General features: G+C 51.1%; 1 protein-coding gene across 1 annotated transcript in view; it reads right to left on the bottom strand.

Annotated features, from left to right (window-relative positions):
- The window catches only part of CTNNBL1 (catenin beta like 1), a 183,034-nt gene that overhangs the window by 4,912 nt on the left and 155,668 nt on the right, over nt 1–22,454 (bottom strand). The window contains exons 14-15 of the mRNA XM_015422778.1: nt 6,853–6,990; nt 1,050–1,122 (exon numbers count right to left, since the gene is read on the bottom strand). Of these exons, the coding sequence (XP_015278264.1) occupies nt 1,050–1,122; nt 6,853–6,990 (211 nt within the window). The remainder of the gene's footprint in view (nt 1–1,049; nt 1,123–6,852; nt 6,991–22,454) is intronic.

Here is a 22,454-nt window from a genome sequence, read left to right as displayed (position 1 = left end):
AAAAAAAATGAAAAAAAGGGGGGGGGGGGGGGGGGGGAGAAAGAACAGGACGGAGAGCCCCGCATGCAAACCAAGGGAGGCTCCAAATTGCCTGCGCGGGGGGGGGGAGGAGTGCCCATCCCCGACATTCTGGCCAAGAGCCCGGCCTCCTTCCCCTTTGCCCCCCCCCAGGCGACGGGGACCCTCAAGCCAGTATCTGGGAAGCCGGGGTTCAAGTCCCCACCCTGCCATGTAGACTTGCTGGGTGCCCTCGGGCCGGCTGCACGTGCTCAGTCTGGCTGGCCGCACAGGGTTGTTGTGAGGATAAAAAGGAGAGGAGAGTGACGCGAACCGCCTGGGGCTCCCACCGGGGAGAAAGGGGGTGGGGGTACACCTGAAGTAAATGAGAAACACATGAAGTAAATGAGAGTAAACAGTGCAGGACCCGAGCCTTGACAGAACTCTGACTCTGGCGGGGGACTTGCCCAACGTCATCCAGCCAGGTGCAAGTGGAGGAGTGGGGAATCAAACCCGGTTCTCCCAGATTAGAGTCCGCGCACTTCACCACGACACCAAACTGGCTCTGCCCAAGAAGAGGAGGAGGAGATTGGATTTATACCCCGCCCTTCACTACCCAAAGGAGTCTCAGAGCGGCTGACAAACTCCTCTCCCTTCCCCTCCCCACAACAGACACCCGGTGAGGTAGGTGGGGCTGAGAGAGCTCTCGAGAACTGCCCTTGAAATAACAGCTCTGACAGAACTGTGGCTTGCCCAAGGTCACCCAGCAGCTGCATGTGGAGGAGTGGGGGAATAAAACCCAGTTCTTCCAGATTAGAGTCCGGGCACTTCACCACGACACCAAAATGCCTCTGAAGCCGAAAATCCTGGATGCCGGGGGTCAAACCTGGGACCTTCCGCATGCCGAGGAGAGGCTCCGGCACTCGGCTGCCAGCCCCTCCCCTAAACTGACGCCACCCCTGCCTGCCGGCTGCGGGGTGAGCAAGTACGGGGCGTCTGGCTGCTGCCCACCCCTACCGGCTCCCCTCCGCCTGCCCGCCCGCAGAACCCACCTTTGATGATGTGCCGAACGATCTTGATGGAGCTTCCCCGCATGTTCAGGATCTGATGGACTCTCTGGCGGATCTGGCGGGGGAACAAAACCAGAAGCGGTGAGGAGGACCAGAGTTCAGTTAAAGGGAGGAAGAAACGGGACTCTGGCCAGGAAATGGAGGTGATTAGGCGACGGCTGGAGGGAGCAGGAGGCAGAAGTGGGTTCCTTATTCGCACTTCCTTATTCGTGTAGTCACTCAGAAACACTAAGGAGAGTGAGTTGGAAAGCTCTGAAACCCAAAATAAGGTCTGGACCACCACAGATCATACACCCCCGTCTTCAGCGGACCCTCCCCTTCGAGGGGACACATTCTGTGTGCTGGTCCAAAGCACGGTTCCGGTACCAGTAGCTCCAAAGTGCGGTGTCCCCAGGATAAACACACAGGCAGACACTGGGGCCAGACTGTCCCCCCAAAAAATATTTGGACCACCCCAAATGACACATCTCCACGCTCTGGGGACTGTGCCCTGCAAGGTGACATAAAGTGATGCCCGGTCCAAATACCGGTTCTGATGCCACGAGCTTCTGTTCGCAGGGCTTCCCCAAGGCCTGCATTTCAAAGGAGATTTAAATAAGGAAGTGCCCCCTGCACCCAAAATAAGGTTTGGACCCCCACACTTCATACACCCCTGTCTTCAGCGGACCCTCCCCTTCGAGGGGAGAGAATTCAGCTAAGGATATTTTGTGGGAAAACTGTGTTTAGCAGTGTGTGGAAGCACTTAGAGTTCTTGCAGAGTCCTGGCTGATTGAGTGTGGGAGAGGAACGGGCATTGTTTGACTGGGATTGCCTGTAATTGAGAGGAAGTGGAAGGGGCATTGTTTTGCCTGTGATTGAGTGCCTGGGTGAATTTGAATTTGAATAGCTGCTGCCTGACCTCTGCTGGGGGAGGCCTCTATTTAAGGAAGCACCTTGGCAGAGGCACGAGCCTCTGGCACGAGCCGAAGGGTGAGCTAAAGGGCTCTTTGCCTGTGGCTCTTAGCCTAGGGACTCTTAGACTAGGGGCGCTGTAAGAAGCCCAAAAAGAGCCAGAAAGACAAGGCCCTAGGCTCTTTGTCTTTCCCGTAAAATAATTTGACTTGATAACAAAACCCACATAAATACCAAGGGTTTAAAAGGGGGATTATATTTATTTATTTTAAAAGAATTATGAAGCCAGAATGCCAGCAGGGGGTTGGGGGCTATCCAGTGTTTTGCACGGAGTGTCACATGTATGACTATCTGCCCACTGGGCAGAAGTCTTGGGTGTGTCCTCGGTGCAAGGAGCTCCTGGTTCTCAGGGAACGTGTGTGCTCCCTTGAGGCCAAGGTGGCTGACCTGGAGAAGCAGAGACAGTCAGCTAGGCACACAGAAAAGACTCTCGGGGACTTGTTAGCTTCGTCCCACTCTGGATCTGGCAGCCCCGCTGCTGTCAGGGAGCATGAGGGTCTAGGGGAAACAGGGCACCATGCTGAGGATAAGGGGAATGTGCCCTCAGAAGGGACCTCTTCCCCAGCTGGTGAGCGGCTCTCCTTTTGCACCAAGGAACCATCCCTGAGCAGGGTGGGAGGGGGGCTCTTGGTAGTGGGTGATTCGATCCTTAGGCAGGTAGACAGCTGGGTGGCGAACCCGCGTACTGACCGTATGGTGACTTGCCTGCCTGGTGCGAAGGTAGCGGACATTACGCGTGTTTTAGATAGGCTGGTAGATAGTGCTGGGGAGGAGCCAGTGGTCGTGGTGCATGTCGGCACCAACGATGTGGGGAAATGCAGTCGTGAGGTCCTGGAGGAGAAATTTAGGCTGCTGGGCAGGAAACTTAGGTCCAGGACCTCCAAGGTAGCCTTCTCAGAAGTGTTACCTGTTCCACGCGCAGGGCCGGAGAGACAGGCAGAGATCAGGAGTCTCAATGCGTGGATGAGACGATGGTGTAGGGGGGAAGGGTTCAGGTTTGTTAGGCACTGGGATACTTTTTGGAACAAGAGGGAGCTGTACAGGCGAGACGGTCTCCACTTGTCCCGAGAAGGAACCAGGCTGCTGGCACTTAAAATCAAAAAGGTGGCAGAGCAGCTTTTAAACTGAATATTGGGGGAAAGCCGACAGGAGATGAAAAGTCTCTGGTTCGGGTTGGCTCATCTGAGAGAGGTGAGGGGGTACCGGTTGCTTTTCTACAGGGAGGTGGATTGAAATTGTCCACAGAGGCCATGGCTGGTGACATGGACTGCCGGACAACGACTCGAGATAGCAAGAGGAAGGATGCAGGCTTAACTTGTAAGGGAAATTACAGCTGTTTCTATACAAATGCTAGAAGTGTCCGAGGTAAAATCGGGGAGTTGGAGTGCTTGGTGTCGGAGGGAAAAATAGACATTGTGGGTATTTCTGAAACTTGGTGGGATGAGGAAAATCAGTGGGACACAGTGATTCCCGGTTATATATTATATCGGAAGGATAGGGGGGGAAGGGTTGGAGGTGGGGTAGCTCTGTATGTCAGAGAGGGTATAAAGTCTAGAAAGATTGAGAGGCTAAGTGAATTGGATTCGCTTCTGGAAGTTCTATGGGTTGAAATAGGGGGGCCAAAAGGAAACTTAACACTGGGAGTTTGTTATCGCCCACCAGATCAAAAGATAGAGGAGGATTATAAAATGATGAATGCCTTAAAGATAGCAACTAGACAAAAACACTGTGTAATAATAGGTGATTTTAACTACCCACACATTGATTGGGTCAATATGTGTTCTAGTCGGGAAAAAGAGATTGAGTTTCTAGACACTCTAAATGACTGTGCTATGGAGCAGATGGTCACGGAACCTACCAGGGGAGAGGCGATCCTTGATTTGGTCCTAAGTAACACTCAAGACCTGGTGAGAGATGTAAAAGTGATTGCACCGCTTGGAAACAGTGATCATAATGTTGTTGAGTTCATCATTTGTACAAATAGAGAATTGGCCAAAAAGACTCACACAACCATTTTTAACTTTAAAAGGGGTAATTTCTCTGATATGAGGGGACACGTGGGGAGGAAACTGAAAGGAAAAGTAGAAAGGGTCAAAACAATTGGGGAAGCTTGGGATCTATTTAAAACTACGATCCTAGAAGCTCAAAAAATATATATTCCGCAGGTTAGGAAAGGCACAAACAGGTATAGGAAAAAGCCTGCATGGTTAACAAACAGAGTAATGGAGGCTGTAAAAAGTAAAAAGAATTCCTTTAAGCAGTGGAAAGCTAGTCACAGTGAGGCTGATAAAACGGAACACAGGCTATGGCAAATAAAATGCAAGTCTGAGGTCAGGCAGGCAAAAAGGGAATATGAGGAGCATATAGCAAAAAACGTAAAAACCAACAATAAAACTTTCTTCAAATACATTAGAAACAGGAAACCAGCCAGGGAGGCAGTGGGGCCCTTGGACGACCAAGGGGTAAAAGGAGTATTGAAGGATGATAGGGAAATGGCTGAGAAGCTAAATGCATTTTTTGCCTCCGTCTTCACTGTGGAAGATGAGAAGTGCTTGCCCACTCCAGAACCACTGATTTCAGGAGGGGTGTTGGAAGACCTGAGTCAGATTGAGGTGATGAGAGAGGAGGTCCTAAAACTGATAGACAACTTAAAAACTGAAAAATCACCAGGCCCAGATGGCATACATCCGAGAGTTCTGAAAGAACTCAAATGTGAACTTGTAGATCTCCTGACAAAGATATGTAATCTTTCCTTAAAATCTGCCTCCATTCCTGAGGATTGGAAGGTAGCTAATGTCACTCCCATCTTTAAAAAGGGTTCCAGAGGAGATCCGGGAAATTACAGGCCAGTCAGTCTGACGTCGATACCGGGTAAATTGGTGGAAACCATTATTAAGGAAAGAATTAGTAGGCACATAGATGAACAAAACCTATTGAGGCAGACTCAGCACGGTTTCTGTAAGGGAAGATCTTGTCTCACTAACCTGTTAGTGTTCTTTGAGGGGGTGAACAAACATGTGGACAAGGGGGATCCAATAGATATTATTTACCTTGACTTCCAGAAAGCTTTTGATAAAGTTCCTCATCAAAGGCTCCTAAGTAAGCTCAAAAATCATGGGATAGAAGGACAAGTCCTTTTATGGATCAAAAACTGGCTAGTTCATAGAAAACAGAGAGTGAGTGTAGGTGGGCAATTTTCTCAGTGGAGGGTGGTAAGCAGTGGGGTACCGCAGGGATCAGTACTTGGTCCACTGCTTTTTAACTTGTTCATTAATGATTTGGAGATGGGAGTAAGCAGTGAAGTGGCTAAATTTGCGGATGATACAAAGTTGTTCAGGGTGGTGAAAACCAGTGAGGATTGTGAGGCACTCCAAGGGGATCTGTCAAGGATGGGCGAGTGGGCGTCAACATGGCAAATGGGGTTCAATGTGGCCAAGTGCAAGGTGATGCACATTGGAGCCAAAAATCCTAAATATAAATACACATTGATGGGGTCTGAACTGGCAGAGACTGAGCAAGAGAGAGATCTTGGAGTTGTAGTGGATAACTCACTGAAAATGTCGAGACAGTGTGTGACTGCAATAAAGAAGGCCAATGCTATGCTGGGGATTATTAGGAAGGGTATTGAAAACAGATCAGCCAATATAATAATGCCCCTATATAAATCAATGGTGAGACCTCATTTGGAATACTGTGTGCAGTTCTGGGCACCACACCTTAAAAAGGATATTATAGCTTTGGAAAAAGTGCAGAAAAGGGCAACTCGAATGATAAAAGGGTTGGAACACTTTCCCTATGAGGAAAGGTTAAAGCGCTTAGGGCTCTTTAGCTTGGAGAAAAGACGACTGAGGGGTGACATGATCGAGGTTTATAAGATTATGCATGGGAAAGAGCAGGTAAAGAAAGAGGTACTTTTCTCCCTTTCTCACAATACAAGAACTCGTGGGCACTCCATGAAACTGCAGAGCGGTCGGGTTAGAACGGATAAAAGGAAGTACTTCTTCACCCAAAGAGTGATTAACACATGGAATTCACTGCCACAGGAAGTGGTGGGTGCTACAAGCATGGACGGCTTCAAAAGGGAATTAGATAAGCATATGGAGCAGAGGTCCATCAGTGGCTATTAGCCACAAGGTATAGCTAGGGGCTCTGGGGCAAGTGATGCTCTGTCTTCTTGGTGCTTGGGGGGGGGGTCAACAGTGGGAGGGCTTCTAATGTCCTGGCCCCACTGCTGGACCTCCTGATGGCACTGGTATTTCTGGCCACTGTGTGACACAGAGTGTTGGACTGGATGGGCCTTTGGCCTGATCCAACATTGGCGTCTCTTATGTTCTTATGTTCTTATGTGTCCCCAGGATAAACACACAGGCAGACACTGGGGCCAGACTGTCCCCCAAAACAATATTTGGACCACCCCAAATGACACATCTCCACGCTCTGGGGACTGGGCCCTGCAAGGTGACATACAGTGATGCCCGGTCCAAATACCGGTTCTGATGCCACGAGCTTCTGTGGCACGTAAGAAAGGGCCACGAGAAAGGGTTCATCTAGTCCAGCATCCTGTCTCACACAGGGGCCAGCCAGTTCCTCTGGGGGGCCAACTACAGGGCATTCAGAGGCCGAGGCCCTCCCCTGAGGTTGGCACCGGAACTCAGAAGTTGACTGCCTCTGAATGTGGAGATTCCCTTTACTTACTAGCAGCCACCGATGGACCCACCCCTCCATGAATCTGCCCAGCCTCTTGTTAAAGCCCCGCAAAAGCCCCGCAGTGGGTTGGTGGGGGACAGGCAGTGGGGGGCTCAGGGCCAGAGTGCCTGGTGGGTCCTGCCCTCACCTGAGCGATGTTGCTGCTGCAGATCTCTGCCATGATGTAGCAGATGAGCTGGAGGACAAAGAGGCCGGCGTCCAGGCGGCGGAGGTAGAACTCGTCTTCCAGGTCATCGTCGATGATCTCTCCACGGCGCACCATGTCCTGGGGGGGGGGGGCAGGGGGCGAGAGAATGCTCCACACGGAAGAACTGGCAAGGTCCTTGGCAGGACTGCCTAGCCTCACTGTAAGCCCCACTTGTGAATACCTGCAGCTGTCTCCACAGTAAGCCAGGGTAGGGCACAACACCTTCTGAACTTGCAAACCCAGGGACACACTTACTAGAAATCAAGTTTTTTTTTTAAAAAAACAAACGACGACGAAGAGAAAGAACACACAAACTCACTTTTTCTCAGCAATTCCTCTTTTTTTGGGGGGGGGGGCTGTCAAGTCATAGTCGACTTTGGTGTAGCCAGTTTGGTGTAGTGGTTAAAGGAGAAGAAGAGGAGATTGGATTTATACCCCACCCTTCACTACCCAAAGGAGTCTCAGAGCACCTCACAAACTCCTTTCCCTTCCCCTCCCTGCAACAGAGACCCTGAGAGTGGCTTACAATCTCCTTTCCCTTCCCCTCCCTGCAACAGAGACCCTGTGAGGTAGGCGGGGCTGAGAGCGCTCTCTTGAGGACTGCTCTTGAGAGAACACCTCTTGGCAGAACTATGGCTTGCCCAAGGTCATCCAGCAGCTGCAGGTGGAGGAGTGGGGGAATCAAACCCGGTGCTCCCAGATTAGAGTCTGTGCACTTAACCACGACACCAAACTGGCTCTCAATGCAGGAAATTCACAAATATCTCCCCCCCCACACACAAATCCTCAGTGACTGTTGTTCCATTGCTTCCTGACCCCAAAGTGGCGACCAGCATTACCCTGGGTGTCAAGCCTACGGTCCAGAGCTTAGCCACGGTCAGGCAGGACTCGAAGCAGGCAGCAGGAGGCAAGGGAACTCCCACGCAGCCTTGGCCCCCCCCGTTCCGGTTGCCCCGAGGAGGGTCAGGAAGCAGATCCTCGGATGTATGACATCAGCAGGAGCTCTAAGTGCAAGTCCCGCGTCCCTCTGCTCTTCTGCTCTGAAGCCCTGTAGCGACTGCAGGCCTGGTGGCTCCACCAACCCCCCCCCCCGTGCCTTTCCCCCCCAACGGGCCAGTCTCTGTATCTCACCACCTCCAGCCCGCCTCCGCCCGGCCCCCTGCCAGCAGTAACTCACGCCAAGTGTGACCTTTTTGCAGTCTTCACGTTGGAATTTTTGTTTTGCCAACCCATCGGGTGCCCTGCCGCTGGCGTAATTTATTATACGGCGGGCCTGGCAGGTGGGCACACTCTGCCAGAGCAATATTTCCTCATTAGAGCCGTTGCCGGAGAGAGCGACTCGTACCCGCCACGAGGGGGGGGGGTCGTGTGTCGGAGGGGGGGGGGGGGGGAGAAACCTTGATGCAAGGTCGCGGTGCCACAGCGGAGCCAGGGCTCTTTTCCCGGCGCCCTCGGCCAAACGCCCAGTCCCAATTAGAGACGCTCCGGAGGTGGCGTTCGCCTGCAGCACAGGCATGCCCCCAGCCCGAAACTGCCAATCCCTAGCCTGCCCCCGCCTGAGAAGCCTCACAAATGTGCCACCCAGCAAGCCAAAGACAGACAGACAGACAGACACACACACCCCTGGGCACCTGCTGCACTCTGCCAGCTTCCATCTCACTCTCTGCAGAAATCTGGAGAGAAGGTGGGCGTGGGCGGGCGCGCCACCTCTGGGTCCCTTTGGCTGTCCAAGACAGGGCGCTGCACTAGCAGGGAAGCACCTGGGCCCGGTGGCATCCAGCTCCCAGCTCCACCTTCTCCTGGGCCCCTTACTCATCTTTCTCTCTGCTGCAAGCACCCTGGTCATAGAATCATAGAATGTTAGAGATGGAAGGGACCTTGCAGGTCATCTAGTCCAATCCCCTCTGCACTCTGCAGGAGCAGAGCCGAAAGAGAGCCCTACAACAGACCCGAGAGAGGGCCGTCCAGCCTCCGCTTGGAAACGTCCAGTGAAGGAGCCTCCACCACCTCCCGAGGCAGTCTGTGTTCCACTGCTCAACCACTCTCACAGTCAGGAAGTTTCACCTGATATTTAGCTGGTATCGACTCCCTTGCAATTTCCACCCATTAGATCTAGTCTTGCAATCCGAAGCAAGAGAGAATAGATCTGCTCTACCTGACAGCCCTTCAGATACTTGAAGACTGCAATCCTGTCCCCTCTAAGCCTTCTCTTTCCCAGGCTAAACAGACCCAACTCTTCCAGCCTTTCCTCCTATAAGACTTGGATTCCAACCCTCTCACCATCCTGGTTGCCCTTTTCTGGACACGCTCGAGCTTGTCAGCATCCTTCCTAAAATGTGGTGCCCAAAACTGGACACAAGACTCCACGTGAGGCCTGACCAGGTGAGGTCCTTGGACCATGCACCCCAACTCCTCCTGGCTGCCCCCCCTGGCCCCGCCCTCTGGACGGAATCTAGCCTGGATGCAGGATTCTCAGAACCTGCCCCTTGGGCGAGCCACTGGGACTTGTCTCAGGAGAGACAAGAGGAAGTGCTTCCACACCGAGGCGAGGGATTAAACTGTGGAACTCACTGCCAGCGGATGCAGCCGTGGCCGTGAGCACAGAGGGCTTTAAAAAGGGGATGAGGACAGATTCAAGATGAGGCTGTGTCACTTAGAGGAGGGCAGGGAGCTGTTCCTCTTGGCAGCAGAGGAGAGGACTCGCCATCATGGGGGGAGGGAGAAAAAGGAGGAGGAGGAGATTGGATTTACACCCCGCCCTTCACTTGGAGTCTCAGAGCGGCTTACAAACTCCTTTCCCTTCCCTTCCCTTCCCTTCCCCTCTCCACGACACAGTGTGAGGGGTAGGTGGGGCTGAGAGAGCTCTGACAGAAACGTCTCTTTTTCAAGAACGGCTCTTATCAGAACTACGGCTTGCCCAAGGTCATCCAGCAGCTGCAAGTGGAGGAGTGGGGAATCAAACCCGGTTCTCCAAGATTAGAGTCCTCTGCGCACTTAACCACGACACCAAACTAATGGGCAGGAAGGTACTGGCTGGATCTTAGGAAAAACCTTTTGACAGTCAGAGTTGGATTCAGCTGCCTGGGGAGATGGTGAGTTCCCCCTCCCTGGCAGTGTGCAAGCAGCAGCTGAACAATCACTTGTCAGGGGGATGCTCTAGGCTGATCTTGTGTTGAGCAGGGGGTGGGGCTAGATGGCCTGTCGGGCCCTGTCCACCAACTCTGGGATTCTAGGAGGAGAAGTCCATCAGTGGCTATTTCCACCGGCGATGAAAAGTAAAGTCCTGGTTCAGAGGCAGCAAATCTCTGAATATCGGTGCTAGGAAGCAACATTGGGGAAAAGCACTAAACCCTTATGCCCTGTCGTTGGCCGTCCAGAGGAACTGGTTGGCCCCTGTGTGAGACAGGATGATGGACTAGATGGACCCTCACTAGTCTGATCCAGCAGGGCTCTTCTGAGGTTCTTATGAAGGTCTCAGCCTCTCTGCCCTGTTGCTGGCCCTCCAGAAGAACTGGTTCGCCACTGTGTGAGACAGGATACTGGACTACATGGACCCCTGGTGTGATCCAGCAGGGCTCTTCTGATGTTCTTATGAAGGCCTCAGCCTCTATGCCCTGTTGTTGGCCCTCCAGAGGAACTGGCTGGCCACTGTGTGAGACAGGAGGCTGGACTAGGTGGACCCTCACTGGTCTGATCCAGCAGGGCTCTTCTGATGTTCTTATCTTGTTGTAATCTATACCTCCTTATTTTTCCTGGTTATGTTTACCGTGTTTTGTGCATTGTAAAAAAGTATAAAAATAAAAAATGAAGGCCTCGACCTCTCTGCCCTGTTGTTGGCCCTCCAGAGGAGCTGGCTGGCCACTGTGTGAGACAGGAGGCTGGACTAGATGGACTACTGGTCTGATCCAGCAGGGCTGTTCTGATGTTCTTATGAAGGCCTCAGCCTCCCTGCCCTGTTGTTGGCCCTCCAGAGGAACTGGCTGGCCACTGTGTGAGACAGGAGGCTGGACGAGGTGGACCTTCACTGGTCTGATCCAGCAGGGCTCTATTTGTGTTCTGGTTTCTGGATTGTGTTTCCCACTCTCCTACCCAGCCTCATATCCATCAGAGATCCCGCAGTCACTCACTAGCCTGGCCATGGCAGGGGCTTCCCGGAGAAGGCACCGGGGCCCTCTAGTCTCCCCCCTCCCCAAACTCTGCGGGGGAGAGCAGGGATTCCGCTGACACTCACGAGCCCTGGCAGGAGCTCCATCACTCCCCACGGTTCCTGCCCATTTGCCTTGACAGCTCCTGAAATTTTTAAAATGAGTGGCAAGACCTTGTGAGCTGTCGGCGCCACCGGCTCTGGCTGACATCTGAAGAGCCAGACGGGCGACACCTGCCGTCCCGGGGAAGGGGGCCGATTCGGGAGGCAGACTCCGCGGGCTGCCCGAGAGGCACAGGCAGGCGGGCTGAGCGGGAGCCTTCCCTCTGGAGCGCTGAAAGCGAGACGAGACCGGCGCGTGCCAGGAAATTAAAGAGGAGGGGTGCGGGAAGCCAGCATGTGCCACCGCCACGGTGCCACGTGGAGCCTCGTTAGCCACCTCTGCACCCCCTCCCAGATGTTCCAGCCCCAACGCCAAACGGCCTCCTTGCTTCCCCTCCCACCACCACCCCCAGCCGTCCAGATGCCAACCTCCCAGCGAGGTCTCAGCGTGCCCGGCCTGATCTGCCGCGAGAGGCCCCCGTGCTGATGGGGGACGACAGCGAGAAGGTGGGCTTGGTGAGGGTCAGGCCAGCTCTCCTCTCACGCTAACGAGGCCACAGGTGAGAAATGGCAAGTGGGGGGGGGGGAGGAAAGAGGTGCTTCCTGCCCCCAGAAGTCACATGCCAGACTCCACCCCGGTTCCCGGCCAAGGGCTTGTGCTCGTCTATCTAAAGACCATAGAGCTGGAAGGGGCCCTACGGACCATCTAGTCCAACCCCCTGCCCAGTGCAGGACCCGCCTAGAGCATCCCTGACGGATATCCGCCCAGCCTCTTCTTGGTAGCTGCCAGTGAAGGGGAGCCCACCACCTCCCTCAGCAGCTGATTCCACCTCTGAACCACTCTGACCGTGAAAAAGTTTCTCCTAACATCCAGCCGATACCTTCCTGCGTGTAATTTAAACCTGTTGCTTCGGGTCCTCTCCTCTGCTGCCTACTGGAACAGCTCCTGGCCCTCCTCCAAATGACAACCATCCTCACATACCTTAACTGTGGCCATTTCAATCTCCCTCCCCATAGTTTGTATTTAATCTCCCTATCTCTGATCCAAGCCCGTAGTTACCACGGGGCCCAGCCCCCACAGTTTTTACGGGCCCCTCTCCATTCCTCGGCTCCCCCTCCCTTCCCCCCATCGCTGCCCTCAGTCCAACAGCCAGCAAGAAGAGGGCAGCAGCGCACCTGTGCATGAGGAGGGGCCCTGTCCAAGCCCTGTAGCTGCCGCGTGTGCCATGTAGCCAGGGCTTCCAAGTGCCCCCGCTCGGAGATAGACTGGGGCTGCTGCTGAAGCCGCCATGCCGTGCCTGCCTGCTTGCCCAGGTCCGGAGGAGCCTGGCTCACTCCCCCTTCCCTTCCCTTCCCTCCCCTCCCCGCTTTTGCTCACTTGCAATGGAGGGAGCCAGCCTGGGCACAGCTTGGCAGCCCGGGGCACCCAGGGACAGTGGGTAGGCAGGAGGCGAGCGGCCGGGGAGCCTGCAGGCACGCCAAAGGAGCAGCCAGCCAGCTGGCAAGCCCCGCGCTGGATGCGGTGGCAGAAGCAACGCTATCACCTAGGCTGGAGTGAGCCCAGCGAGGAGCCCAGAGCCATCCTGTCCCACTCTCTCTCGCCGTCCTGCTTCGTCGTGATCGCCGATGGACCTTGCGAAGGAGGCGTCTTCTCTGCCCCATCGCCGGAGCCGTTCTGCTTCTCCGCCACCCCGCATGGCTGCCGACCCCTGCCTCGGTGGATACCGTGATGCCCTGGGCTGTAACCCCTCCGGCCCCCTCCCCAAAAACTCCTTAGCTACAGGGCTGCTTCGATCTATATGCAAAATATTTTATAAAGAAAGCTGGATTAGATTCATATAAACGCGGAGTAAAAATTGGTGGAAGGAACATTAACAATATGAGATATGCAGATGACATCACACTGGCAGAAAATACCTTGGCTCAATCCTCAACCAAAAGGGAGACTGCAACCTAGAAATTAGAAAGAGATGGAGACTGGGAAGGGCAGCCATGAAGGAGCTAGAAAAGATCCTTAAGGGTCGGGATGTGTCGCTGGTGACCAAGATCAAGTCAATTCATGCCATAGTATTCCTCACTACTGTGTTCGGGTGTGAAAGTTGGACAATGAAGAAAGCTGGCAGGAAGAAAGTTGATTCATTTAAAAATATGGTGCTGTAGGAGAATTTTACAGATACCGTGGATCACTAAAAAGACAAATAAGGGGGTTCTAGATCATATCAAGTCTGAATTCAATAATGAAATAAGAAAACAATAATACCAGGAAGAGTTGAAGGCAGCAGGAAGAACCAACATGAGATAGATTGATTGACTCTGTAATGGAAGCCACAGCCCTCAGTTTGCAAGACCTGAGCAAGTCTGATAATGACAGGATGTCTTGGAGAACATTAATCCATAGGGTCGGCATAAGTTGGAAGCAACGTGATTAAACTTAACACACACCCCCAAAGAAATCGACCACTTTTGGTAGCTTAATTATTTTTGGTGTTTTTTATAATACCCCTCTCATTTTCTGGGACACAACTGCAAGAGTATTGGAAACTGAACAAAGTCAGGGACTGAAGAACAAGGAATCAAAGGCATACCCTACAACAGCTGAAAACCCTACCCAGCTCTCTGAGCCCTCAGCAGACACTTCTAACACATTTCTATGCTTCTTTTTCAACCATATGGGCAAGAACCTTGGTTTTTTCACATGAAAGTTGAGAATCTTAACACTGACATTGACAGCAAAAACAAGGCACTGCCATTATTTGTTATTTAACAACTAACTGCCCTCTGTAATAAAGCCATCTACAGTAGGTTGCAGTTTTCCTCACTGGACAGTCTATTCAGATACTGCAACAGTGGGTTCAAGTTTTTTTTTTTTTTTTTTTAAATCTTAGCCACTGTGTCTCAGAATGAAGTCATCTCAACAATTTAAACTTCTCGGGAGTGGGAGAAGTTTGCATGCATGTATGCGACTGAACAACAAATGCATGTTCTTCAAGAAATTAATGAAATGACTTCCAAAGAAGACTGCATGAGTAAGCCTTTATGAAATGAACTTTTTATGAGAAAGAACAAGAAGTGTAACAGTATGCTTGGAGGGAGGAATGGAGAAGGGGAATTGGACCAACATAATACATTTTTTAAAAAAGAAAACAAAACCACAAACAGGATACAGACATATTAAAAAAGCAACACTGACCTAACAGTGGAATGTGAACTATATTTGACCTAAACCACGTCACATCCACTACTCTTCCCCACAGTGAAATGTTGGTAGCTCTTAAAGAAGCAAAATAGACACACAGCGGTCATCTAATCATGTTTTTATTTTCCACAAAGCATGCTGTTTTGATTGTACAAGACTGTCTCGTTCAAGCCGCTTCTCCTGCATTATGGGGGGCAAAGCCTGAAGGGTGGGGGGGGGGGGCAATGCCTCCTACAGAATGCTGTGACATTTTATAAATATCTAACATAATCCATACCACAAAGGTTCAAAGACTAGAAGAATAGAAACAGACAGTTCTCCACCTGTTGCTTTGATTTGCTGTGGAGCATTGAACAATACTAGGTAAATAAGTTGTAAGTAGCTGGAAGATAGAACTCAGACTTCAGCAATATTCATAACTAAAACAGTAACATTCCCCAGTTGCAAAACGTGGGTGCATATGCAGACAATTACAACTCATATTTGCTAGCTGGTAAATATCTATTTGGCTTAAGGATATACCTGTTCCTGTGTAGTGTAAGTTTTCAGATTTCTACATCAAGACTCTGACTAAAACATAAATCTAACCTTTTGGTTATTTGGTACTCATTATGGCCAATTTTCCCCCTCATGGATCACTGCCTTGTCGTGGCGAGGGGGCTTGTGCAGTTCAATGAAGCTGTGGGCTATGCCGTGAAGGGCCACCCAAGACGGACAGGCCACAGCAGAGAACTCAGACCAAGCGTGATCCACCTGGAGAAGGAAATGGCAACCCACTCCAGTATTTTTGCCAAGAAAACCCCATGGACAGTATCAAAAGGCTAAAAGATATGACGCCGGAAGATGAGCCCCTCAGGTCGGAAGGTGTCCAATATGCTACTGAGGAAGAGCAGAGGACAAGTACAAGTAACCCCAGAAAGAGTGAAGCGGCTGGGCCAAAGCCGAAAGGACGCTCAGTTGTGGATGTGTCTGATGGTGAAAGGAAAGTCCAATGCTGCAAAGAACAATACTACATAGGAACCTGGAATGTAAGATCTATGAATCAAGGTAAGCTTGACGTGGTCAAAAATGAGATGGCAAGACTGAACATCGATATCCTAGGAATCAGTGAACTAAAGTGGACAGGAATGGGCGAATTTAACTCAGAAGACCATTATATCTACTACTGTGGCCAGGAATCTCGTAGAAAAAATGGTGTGGCCTTTATAGTCAACAAGAGAGTGCAAAAGGCAGTACTGGGATACAATCTCAAAAATGACAGAATGATTTCTGTCCGATTCCAAGGCAAACCATTCAACATCACAGTAATTCAAGTGTATGCCCCAACCACTGATGCAGAAGAGGCTGAAGTGGACCGGTTCTATGAAGACCTACAACACCTCCTAGAACTAACACCAAAAAATGATGTCCTCATCATCATAGGGGACTGGAATGCTAAAGTAGGAAGTCAAAAGGTAACTGGAATAACAGACAAGTTTGGCCTTGGAAAGCAAAATGAAGCAGGGCAAAGGTTAACAGAGTTTTGTCAAGAGAACACACTGGTCATAGCGAACACCCTTTTCCAACAACCTAAGAGGCGACTCTACACATGGACATCACCAGATGGGCAACACCGAAATCAGATTGACTATATAATTTGCAGTCAAAGATGGAGAAGCTCTATCCAGTCAGTAAAAACAAGACCTGGAGCTGACTGTGGTTCAGATCATGAGCTACTCATTGCAAAATTCAGACTTAAACTGAAGAAAATCGGGAAAACCACGAGGCCATTCAGGTTTGACCTAGATCGCATCCCTGATGAATATACAGTAGAGGTGAAGAATAGATTCAAGGGTCTGGATTTGATAGATAGAGTGCCTGAAGAACTATGGACAGAGGTTCGTGACATCGTACAGGAGGCAGCAATCACCACCATCCCAAAGAAAAAGAAATGTAAGAAAGCAAAGTGGCTTTCTGATGAGGCTTTACAAATAGCAGAGGAAAGAAGGAAAGCGAAAGGCAAAGGCGAAAAGGAAAGATTTACCCAACTGAACGCAGATTTCCAGAGAACAGCAAGGAGAGATAAGGAGGCCTTCCTGAATGAACAGTGCAAAGTAATAGAAGAAAACAATAGAATGGGAAGGACTAGAGATCTCTTCAAGAAAGTTGGAGAAATCAAGGGAGCGTTCCATGCAAAGCTGGCCATGATAAAGGACAAAAACGGTAGGGACCTAACAGAAGCAGAAGAGATTAGGAAAAGATGGCAAGAATACACAGAAGAACTATACAAGAAAGACCTCGATGTCCTTGACAACCACGACGGTATAATCACTGACCTCGAGCCAGACATCCTGGAATGTGAAGTTAAATGGGCCTTAGAAAGCATTGCTAACAACAAAGCTAGTGGAGGTGATGGTATTCCAGCTGAGCTATTCAAAGTCTTAGAAGATGATGCTGTTAAAGTGCTGCACTCCATTTGCCAGCAAATTTGGAAAACGCAACAGTGGCCACAGGATTGGAAAAGGTCAGTATACATTCCAATCCCAAAGAAGGGCAATGCCAAGGAATGTTCAAACTATCGCACAATTGCACTCATATCACACGCTAGCAAGGTCATGCTCAAGATCCTACAAGCTAGGCTTCAACAGTACGTGGATAGAGAACTACCAGAAGTACAAGCTGGGTTTCGAAGAGGTAGAGGAACTAGAGATCAAATTGCCAACATTCGCTGGATTATGGAGAAAGCAAGAGAGTACCAGAAAAATATCTACTTCTGCTTCATTGACTATGCTAAAGCTTTTGACTGTGTGGATCACAACAAACTATGGCAGGTCCTTAAAGAGATGGGAGTACCAGACCACCTCACATGTCTCTTGAGAAACCTGTATAAGGGCCAAGAAGCGACAGTTAGAACCGGATATGGAACAACTGATTGGTTCAGCATAGGAAAAGGAGTACGACAAGGATGTATATTGTCACCTTGCTTATTTAATATATATGCAGAGTACATCATGCGAAATGCTGGCCTGGATGAATCACAAGCGGGAATTAAGATTGCTGGGGAAAAGATCAACAACCTCAGATATGCAGACGATACCACTCTAATGGCAGAAAGTGAAGAGGACCTAAAGAGCCTCTTGCTCAGGGTAAAAGAGGAGAGCGCAAAAGTGGGCTTGAAGCTCAACATCAAAAAAACTAAGATCATGGCATCCGGCCCCATCACTCCTTGGCAAATAGAAGGGGAAGTCGTGGAAGTAGTGACAGACTTCACGTTCCTGGGATCCCAGATCACCGCAGACTGTGACAGCAGTCATGAAATTAAAAGACGCCTGCTCCTTGGGAGGAAAGCGATGGCGAACCTAAACAGCATGATAAAAAGTAGAGACATCACCCTGCCAACAAAAGTCCGCATGGTCAAAGCAATGGTATTCCCAGTAGTCATGTATGGTTGCGAGAGTTGGACTATAAGGAAGGCCGAGCGCCGAAGAATAGATTCTTTTGAACTATGGTGCTGGAGAAGACTCTTGAGAGTCCCTTGGACTGCAAGAAGATCAAATCAGTCAATCCTAAAAGAAATCAACCCTGACTGTTCCCTGGAAGGCCAGATACTGAAGCTGAAGCTCAAATACTTTGGCCACCCAATGAGAAGGGAGCACTCCCTGGAGAAGACCCTGATGCTGGGAAAGATTGAAGGTCAAAGAAGACGGGGACGGCAAAGGATGAGATGGTTAGACAGTGTCATCGATGCAACGAACATGAAATTGAGCCAACTTCAGAGGACGGCGGAAGACAGGAGGGCCTGGCGGGAGATGATCCATGGGGTCGCGAAGAGTCGGACTCGACTGTGCGACTGAACAACAACAAGACTGAATTTGCCTTTTTTTGCCACCGCATCACACTGACTGCTCATATTCAGGTTACAGTCCACCCTTACCCCAAGATCTCTTTCGCATACACTACTCCCCCTCCAGTACTGGTGCCGCGAGATGCTCCCGTGCATCTTCTCCAGGGCAACAGTCTGCTCCCCAAGGGAGGCCGCTGGGTTTCAAAGAAAGCACCTCAGAGCCTTCCCCCTGAAGCAGGGCTGCGAAAGGTCTCTCTCGGCCCCAAGGCAGGAGGTTCTGCTCCCGCCTTGCAAATGGTTGCATGCACACCCAGGACCGATACCTAGCTTAGCTGCAGGCAGGACTTCTGCAGGACAGGACTGAGGTGGGGCGGTAGCCAAAACCCCACTGTCGCCACCTCCGCCCACGCAGACTGGGTGCTCACGGCACCTCTGCCACGGCAGCAGCCCGGGTCTATAATTCACAACATCTGGGGGGCTCACACAGCCTTCGTGGCCAGGACTTCATCGTTTGCTAGAGGATTGTGTCTGACAGACAAGACACTTACTCTGGGGACAGCCTCAGGAGCCGTGCTGCCTGTCTGTCACAAGGACCACCTCTGAACCACAGAAGAGCCCTGCTGTATCAGACCAGTGAGGGTCCACCTAGTCCAGCCTCCTGTCTCACACAGGGGCCAGCCAGTTCCTCTTAAGGGCCAACAACAGGGCAGAGGGGCTGAGGCCTTCCCCTGATAAGAACCACAGAAGAGCCCTGCTGGGTCAGACCAGTGAGGGTCCACCTAGTCCAGCATCCCGTCTCACACAGGGGCCAGACAGTTCCTCTGGAGGACCAACAACAGGGTAGAGAGGCCGAGGCCTTCATAAGAGCATCAGAAGAGCCCTGCTGGGTCAGACCAGTGAGGGTCCCTCTAGTCCAGCATCCTGTCTCACACGGGGGCCAACCGGTTCCTCTGGATGGCCAACAACAGGGCAGAGAGGCCGAGGCCTTGCTAAGAACATCAGAAGAGCCCTGCTGGATCAGACCAGTGGCCCTTCTAGTCCAGCCTCCTTTGCCTTTAAGCCCACGCCGAGGAAGTTCTGAGTCCCGAAGCAGAAGGATCCGGGGGCTGAGGAAGTTCAGCCGGCCTGTCAAGCGACGTCTCCCGCGGCGAAAAGCACGGGGTGCTTCACTTCTGTGCCTTCGCTCCCGCCCTCCGTACAATCCCATGCAATCGAAGCCATTTGCGGCCGCACTCAGACACCATTTAAGCTATCAAAACCTGCGGGCGCCGCTTCACTTCCAAGAGTCCCATTTCTCCTTTTCAAGGATGGAACGACTTCGCTGTGGCACAATTAGCATCTAATTTGTAAGTCGTTATGGCGCAAAGTATCCGGTGAGAACATTTTATTGAATAAACCTGCTGAGCATAATTTTCTCAGAGAACTCAGAACAAAACGCATTAAGCTGTCTCCGGCCTCTGCCTCCCGTTTGGAGGGGAGGACTGCCAAGCGCCCGGTAATTACGCCCCGTTTCAGAGGGAGTTAAGAGCCACGGGGCTCTGCCCTTTCCCCCCTGGAGGAAGGAAGGGTGGAAAGAGCTGGAAAGAGGATGGGGCGTTCCCTTCACGAGCCAACACTCGGAAAGTTTCTGTAGAAGAAGAAGAAGAAGAAGAAGAAGAAGAAGAAGAAGAAGAAGAAGAAGAAGAAGAAGAAGAAGAAGAAGAGGAGGAGGAGGAGATTGGATTTATTCCCCTTGCCCTTCACTCAGAGTCTCAGAGCAACTTATAAACTCCTTTCCCTTCCCCTCCCCACAACAGACCCCCTATGACAGTGGTGGCGAACCTAGGGCACGGGTGCTAGAGGTGGCACTCAGAGCCCTCTCAGTGGGCATGCGTGCCATCGCCCCAGCCAGGCCCAGACTGTCATTAAAGTGTCGAATTCTCTGCCAAATAATTTTAAGTAAATGAAAGCATTTGGGATTGCTTTCCTTGCTTTGTTTGGATCATCTTAAGTTAATGTATGAGTTGTTTTTTCTAAAGTAAAACCTCAGTATTCAGTTTAAATTGCCGTGTTGGCACTTTGCGATCAATAAGTGGGTTTTGAGTCGCAGCTTGGGCACTCGGTCTCTAAAAGGTTCGCCATCACTGCCCTATGAGGTAGGCGGGGCTGAGAGAGCTCTTGACAGAAACTGCTCTTTTTTCAAGCACAGCTGTTGTCAGAACTACGGCTTGCCCAAGGTCATCCAGCCAGGTGTGAGTGGAGGAGGAGTGGGGAATCAAACCCGGCTCTCCCAGATTAGAGTCCGTCCAATGTCCCCTTTAAACTGTGGAGTCTTGAGCAAAAATTCTCCTTTGTGAGCCACTGGCATTAAAGTTGGGAGCAGGTGATTTGGCTGCTGCATGAATTCGTTTCCTCCTTCCTGAGCTCAGACAAAAATCTGTGAGCTGGAGGCTAAGAACCCGTGAGCCGGCTCACACTCACTCAGCTGAGAGGGAACACTGGTCCCCACACTTAACCACGACACCAAACTGGCTCTGGTTTACAGCAGAGCTCAAGATGCTCCGAGTTCCCTTTGCTTCCTGAAAGGAGACCGAGATGACCCACCAAGACTGCCTTTGTGGGCCTCCGGGCTTGCCCCCGTCTAAGTCCGAAGGACTTCAGCCTCTCCTGGGGCTTCCCCATTCACCGCAGCCCTGACCCGGGTGGCCCAGGCTAGCCCAGTCCCATCAGATCTCAGAAGCTAAGCAAGGTCGGCCCCGGTTAGTAAATGGATGGGAGACCACCAAGGAAGTCCAGGGTTGCTATGCAGAGGCATGCGAGGGCAAAAACCACCTCTGTTCATCTGCCTTGGATGGTCCAGGTGACTTTTATTTTATTAGATTTGTATCCTGCCCTCCTCGCATAGCAGGCTCGGGGTGGGTTCCGTCAAATATAATACACGAACAATTAAAATACATCCGGAAAAAATACAATAATACTCCTGCGTTTCTCATGAAAGACTCAACAGACGAGGTCTGTTTCAGACCGGGCTTCCCAGATGGCGACACAGATCTGACCTGCTGAAGGGGAGGCCCGATAGACAGGGGACGTCCGCTGCCTCAGCCAAAAAGCCTGGCGGAAGAGCTCCGTCTCGCAGGCCCTAGGCTTAATGCAGTTGGCCCAGATTGGTATATACTCTTCTGCATTGGGTTGTGCTAATATTCAGGACCAAGTAAAGTTTCTGGACACTCTTCAAAAGCAGCAGCTGATGTGGAGTGCCACAGAAATTTGGTGAAAGTCTATTATATTACAGGATATATGGCATGCCAATGACAAAGGCCTTATTCCCAACACTTCTTATCACTATAGGTTTTTTAACATTATATTTATTTATTTATCTATCTATCTCCCCACAAGCAGGCTCAGAGCAGGTTCCATCATAAAATTCACAGTACAACAAATCAACAGTTAAAATATATCTAAAAACCTATCTAAAAACAGTAATCAATAAAAGACCGATGCCTCAAAAGGTTTCAACAAGAAGCAGTTTGTTCCCAGGTGGCCATTCGGATCTGAGGTCACTGGTGGGGAGGCCGATAACAGGTGGGCACCTGCTGCCTCAACTGAAAGCCTGGTGGAAAAGCTCTGTCTTGCAGGCCCCCGTGGAACTGTAATAGGTCCCTCAGGGCCCTGATTTCTAATGGGAGCTCATCCACCAGGTAGGGGCCAGGGCCAAAAAAGCCCTGGCCCTTGTTGAGACAAGTTGGACATCCCTGGGGCCAGGAACCACCAGGAGATGCTGGTTAGCAGATCGTAAGGCCTTTCGAGGCTCACAGTATCATCTTAGTCTCATCGGATCTCGGCAGCGAAGCAGGGTCGGCAGTGGTTGGTACTTCCACCACCACGGAAGTCCAGGCTTACTATGAAGAGACAGGCGATGGCCAACCAGACTGATCTTGCCAGATCTCCGAAGCCGAGCAGGGTCGGCAGCAGTGTTCCCTCTGAGCTGAGTGAGTGTGAGCCAGCTCACAGTTTTTTGGCCTCAGGCTCGCACCTTTTAGTCTCAGCTCGGGAAGGAGGACTCCAGGGCAAACTAAATTCATGCAGGAGCCAAATGCGCTCGCTCACCGCTTTAATGCCAGGAGCTCACAAAGCGGGATTTTTGCTCACAGGACTCCTCAGCTTAGAGGGAGCATTGGTTGGCAGCAATGCTCCCTCTAAGCTGGGAGCCAAAATTCTCCTTTGTGAGCTGCTGGCATTAAAGTTGTGAGCGAGTGAGATTGGGCTGCTGCATAAATCAGCTTGCTCTGGAGCACTCT

The sequence above is a fragment of the Gekko japonicus genome, unplaced genomic scaffold (genome assembly GCF_001447785.1).
Source record: "Gekko japonicus isolate JY-2015 unplaced genomic scaffold, Gekko_japonicus_V1.1 scaffold1179, whole genome shotgun sequence".
NCBI lineage: Eukaryota > Metazoa > Chordata > Lepidosauria > Squamata > Gekkonidae > Gekko > Gekko japonicus.
Note: the sequence above shows the minus strand (reverse complement) of the source record. Positions and strands in the feature narration are given on the sequence as shown.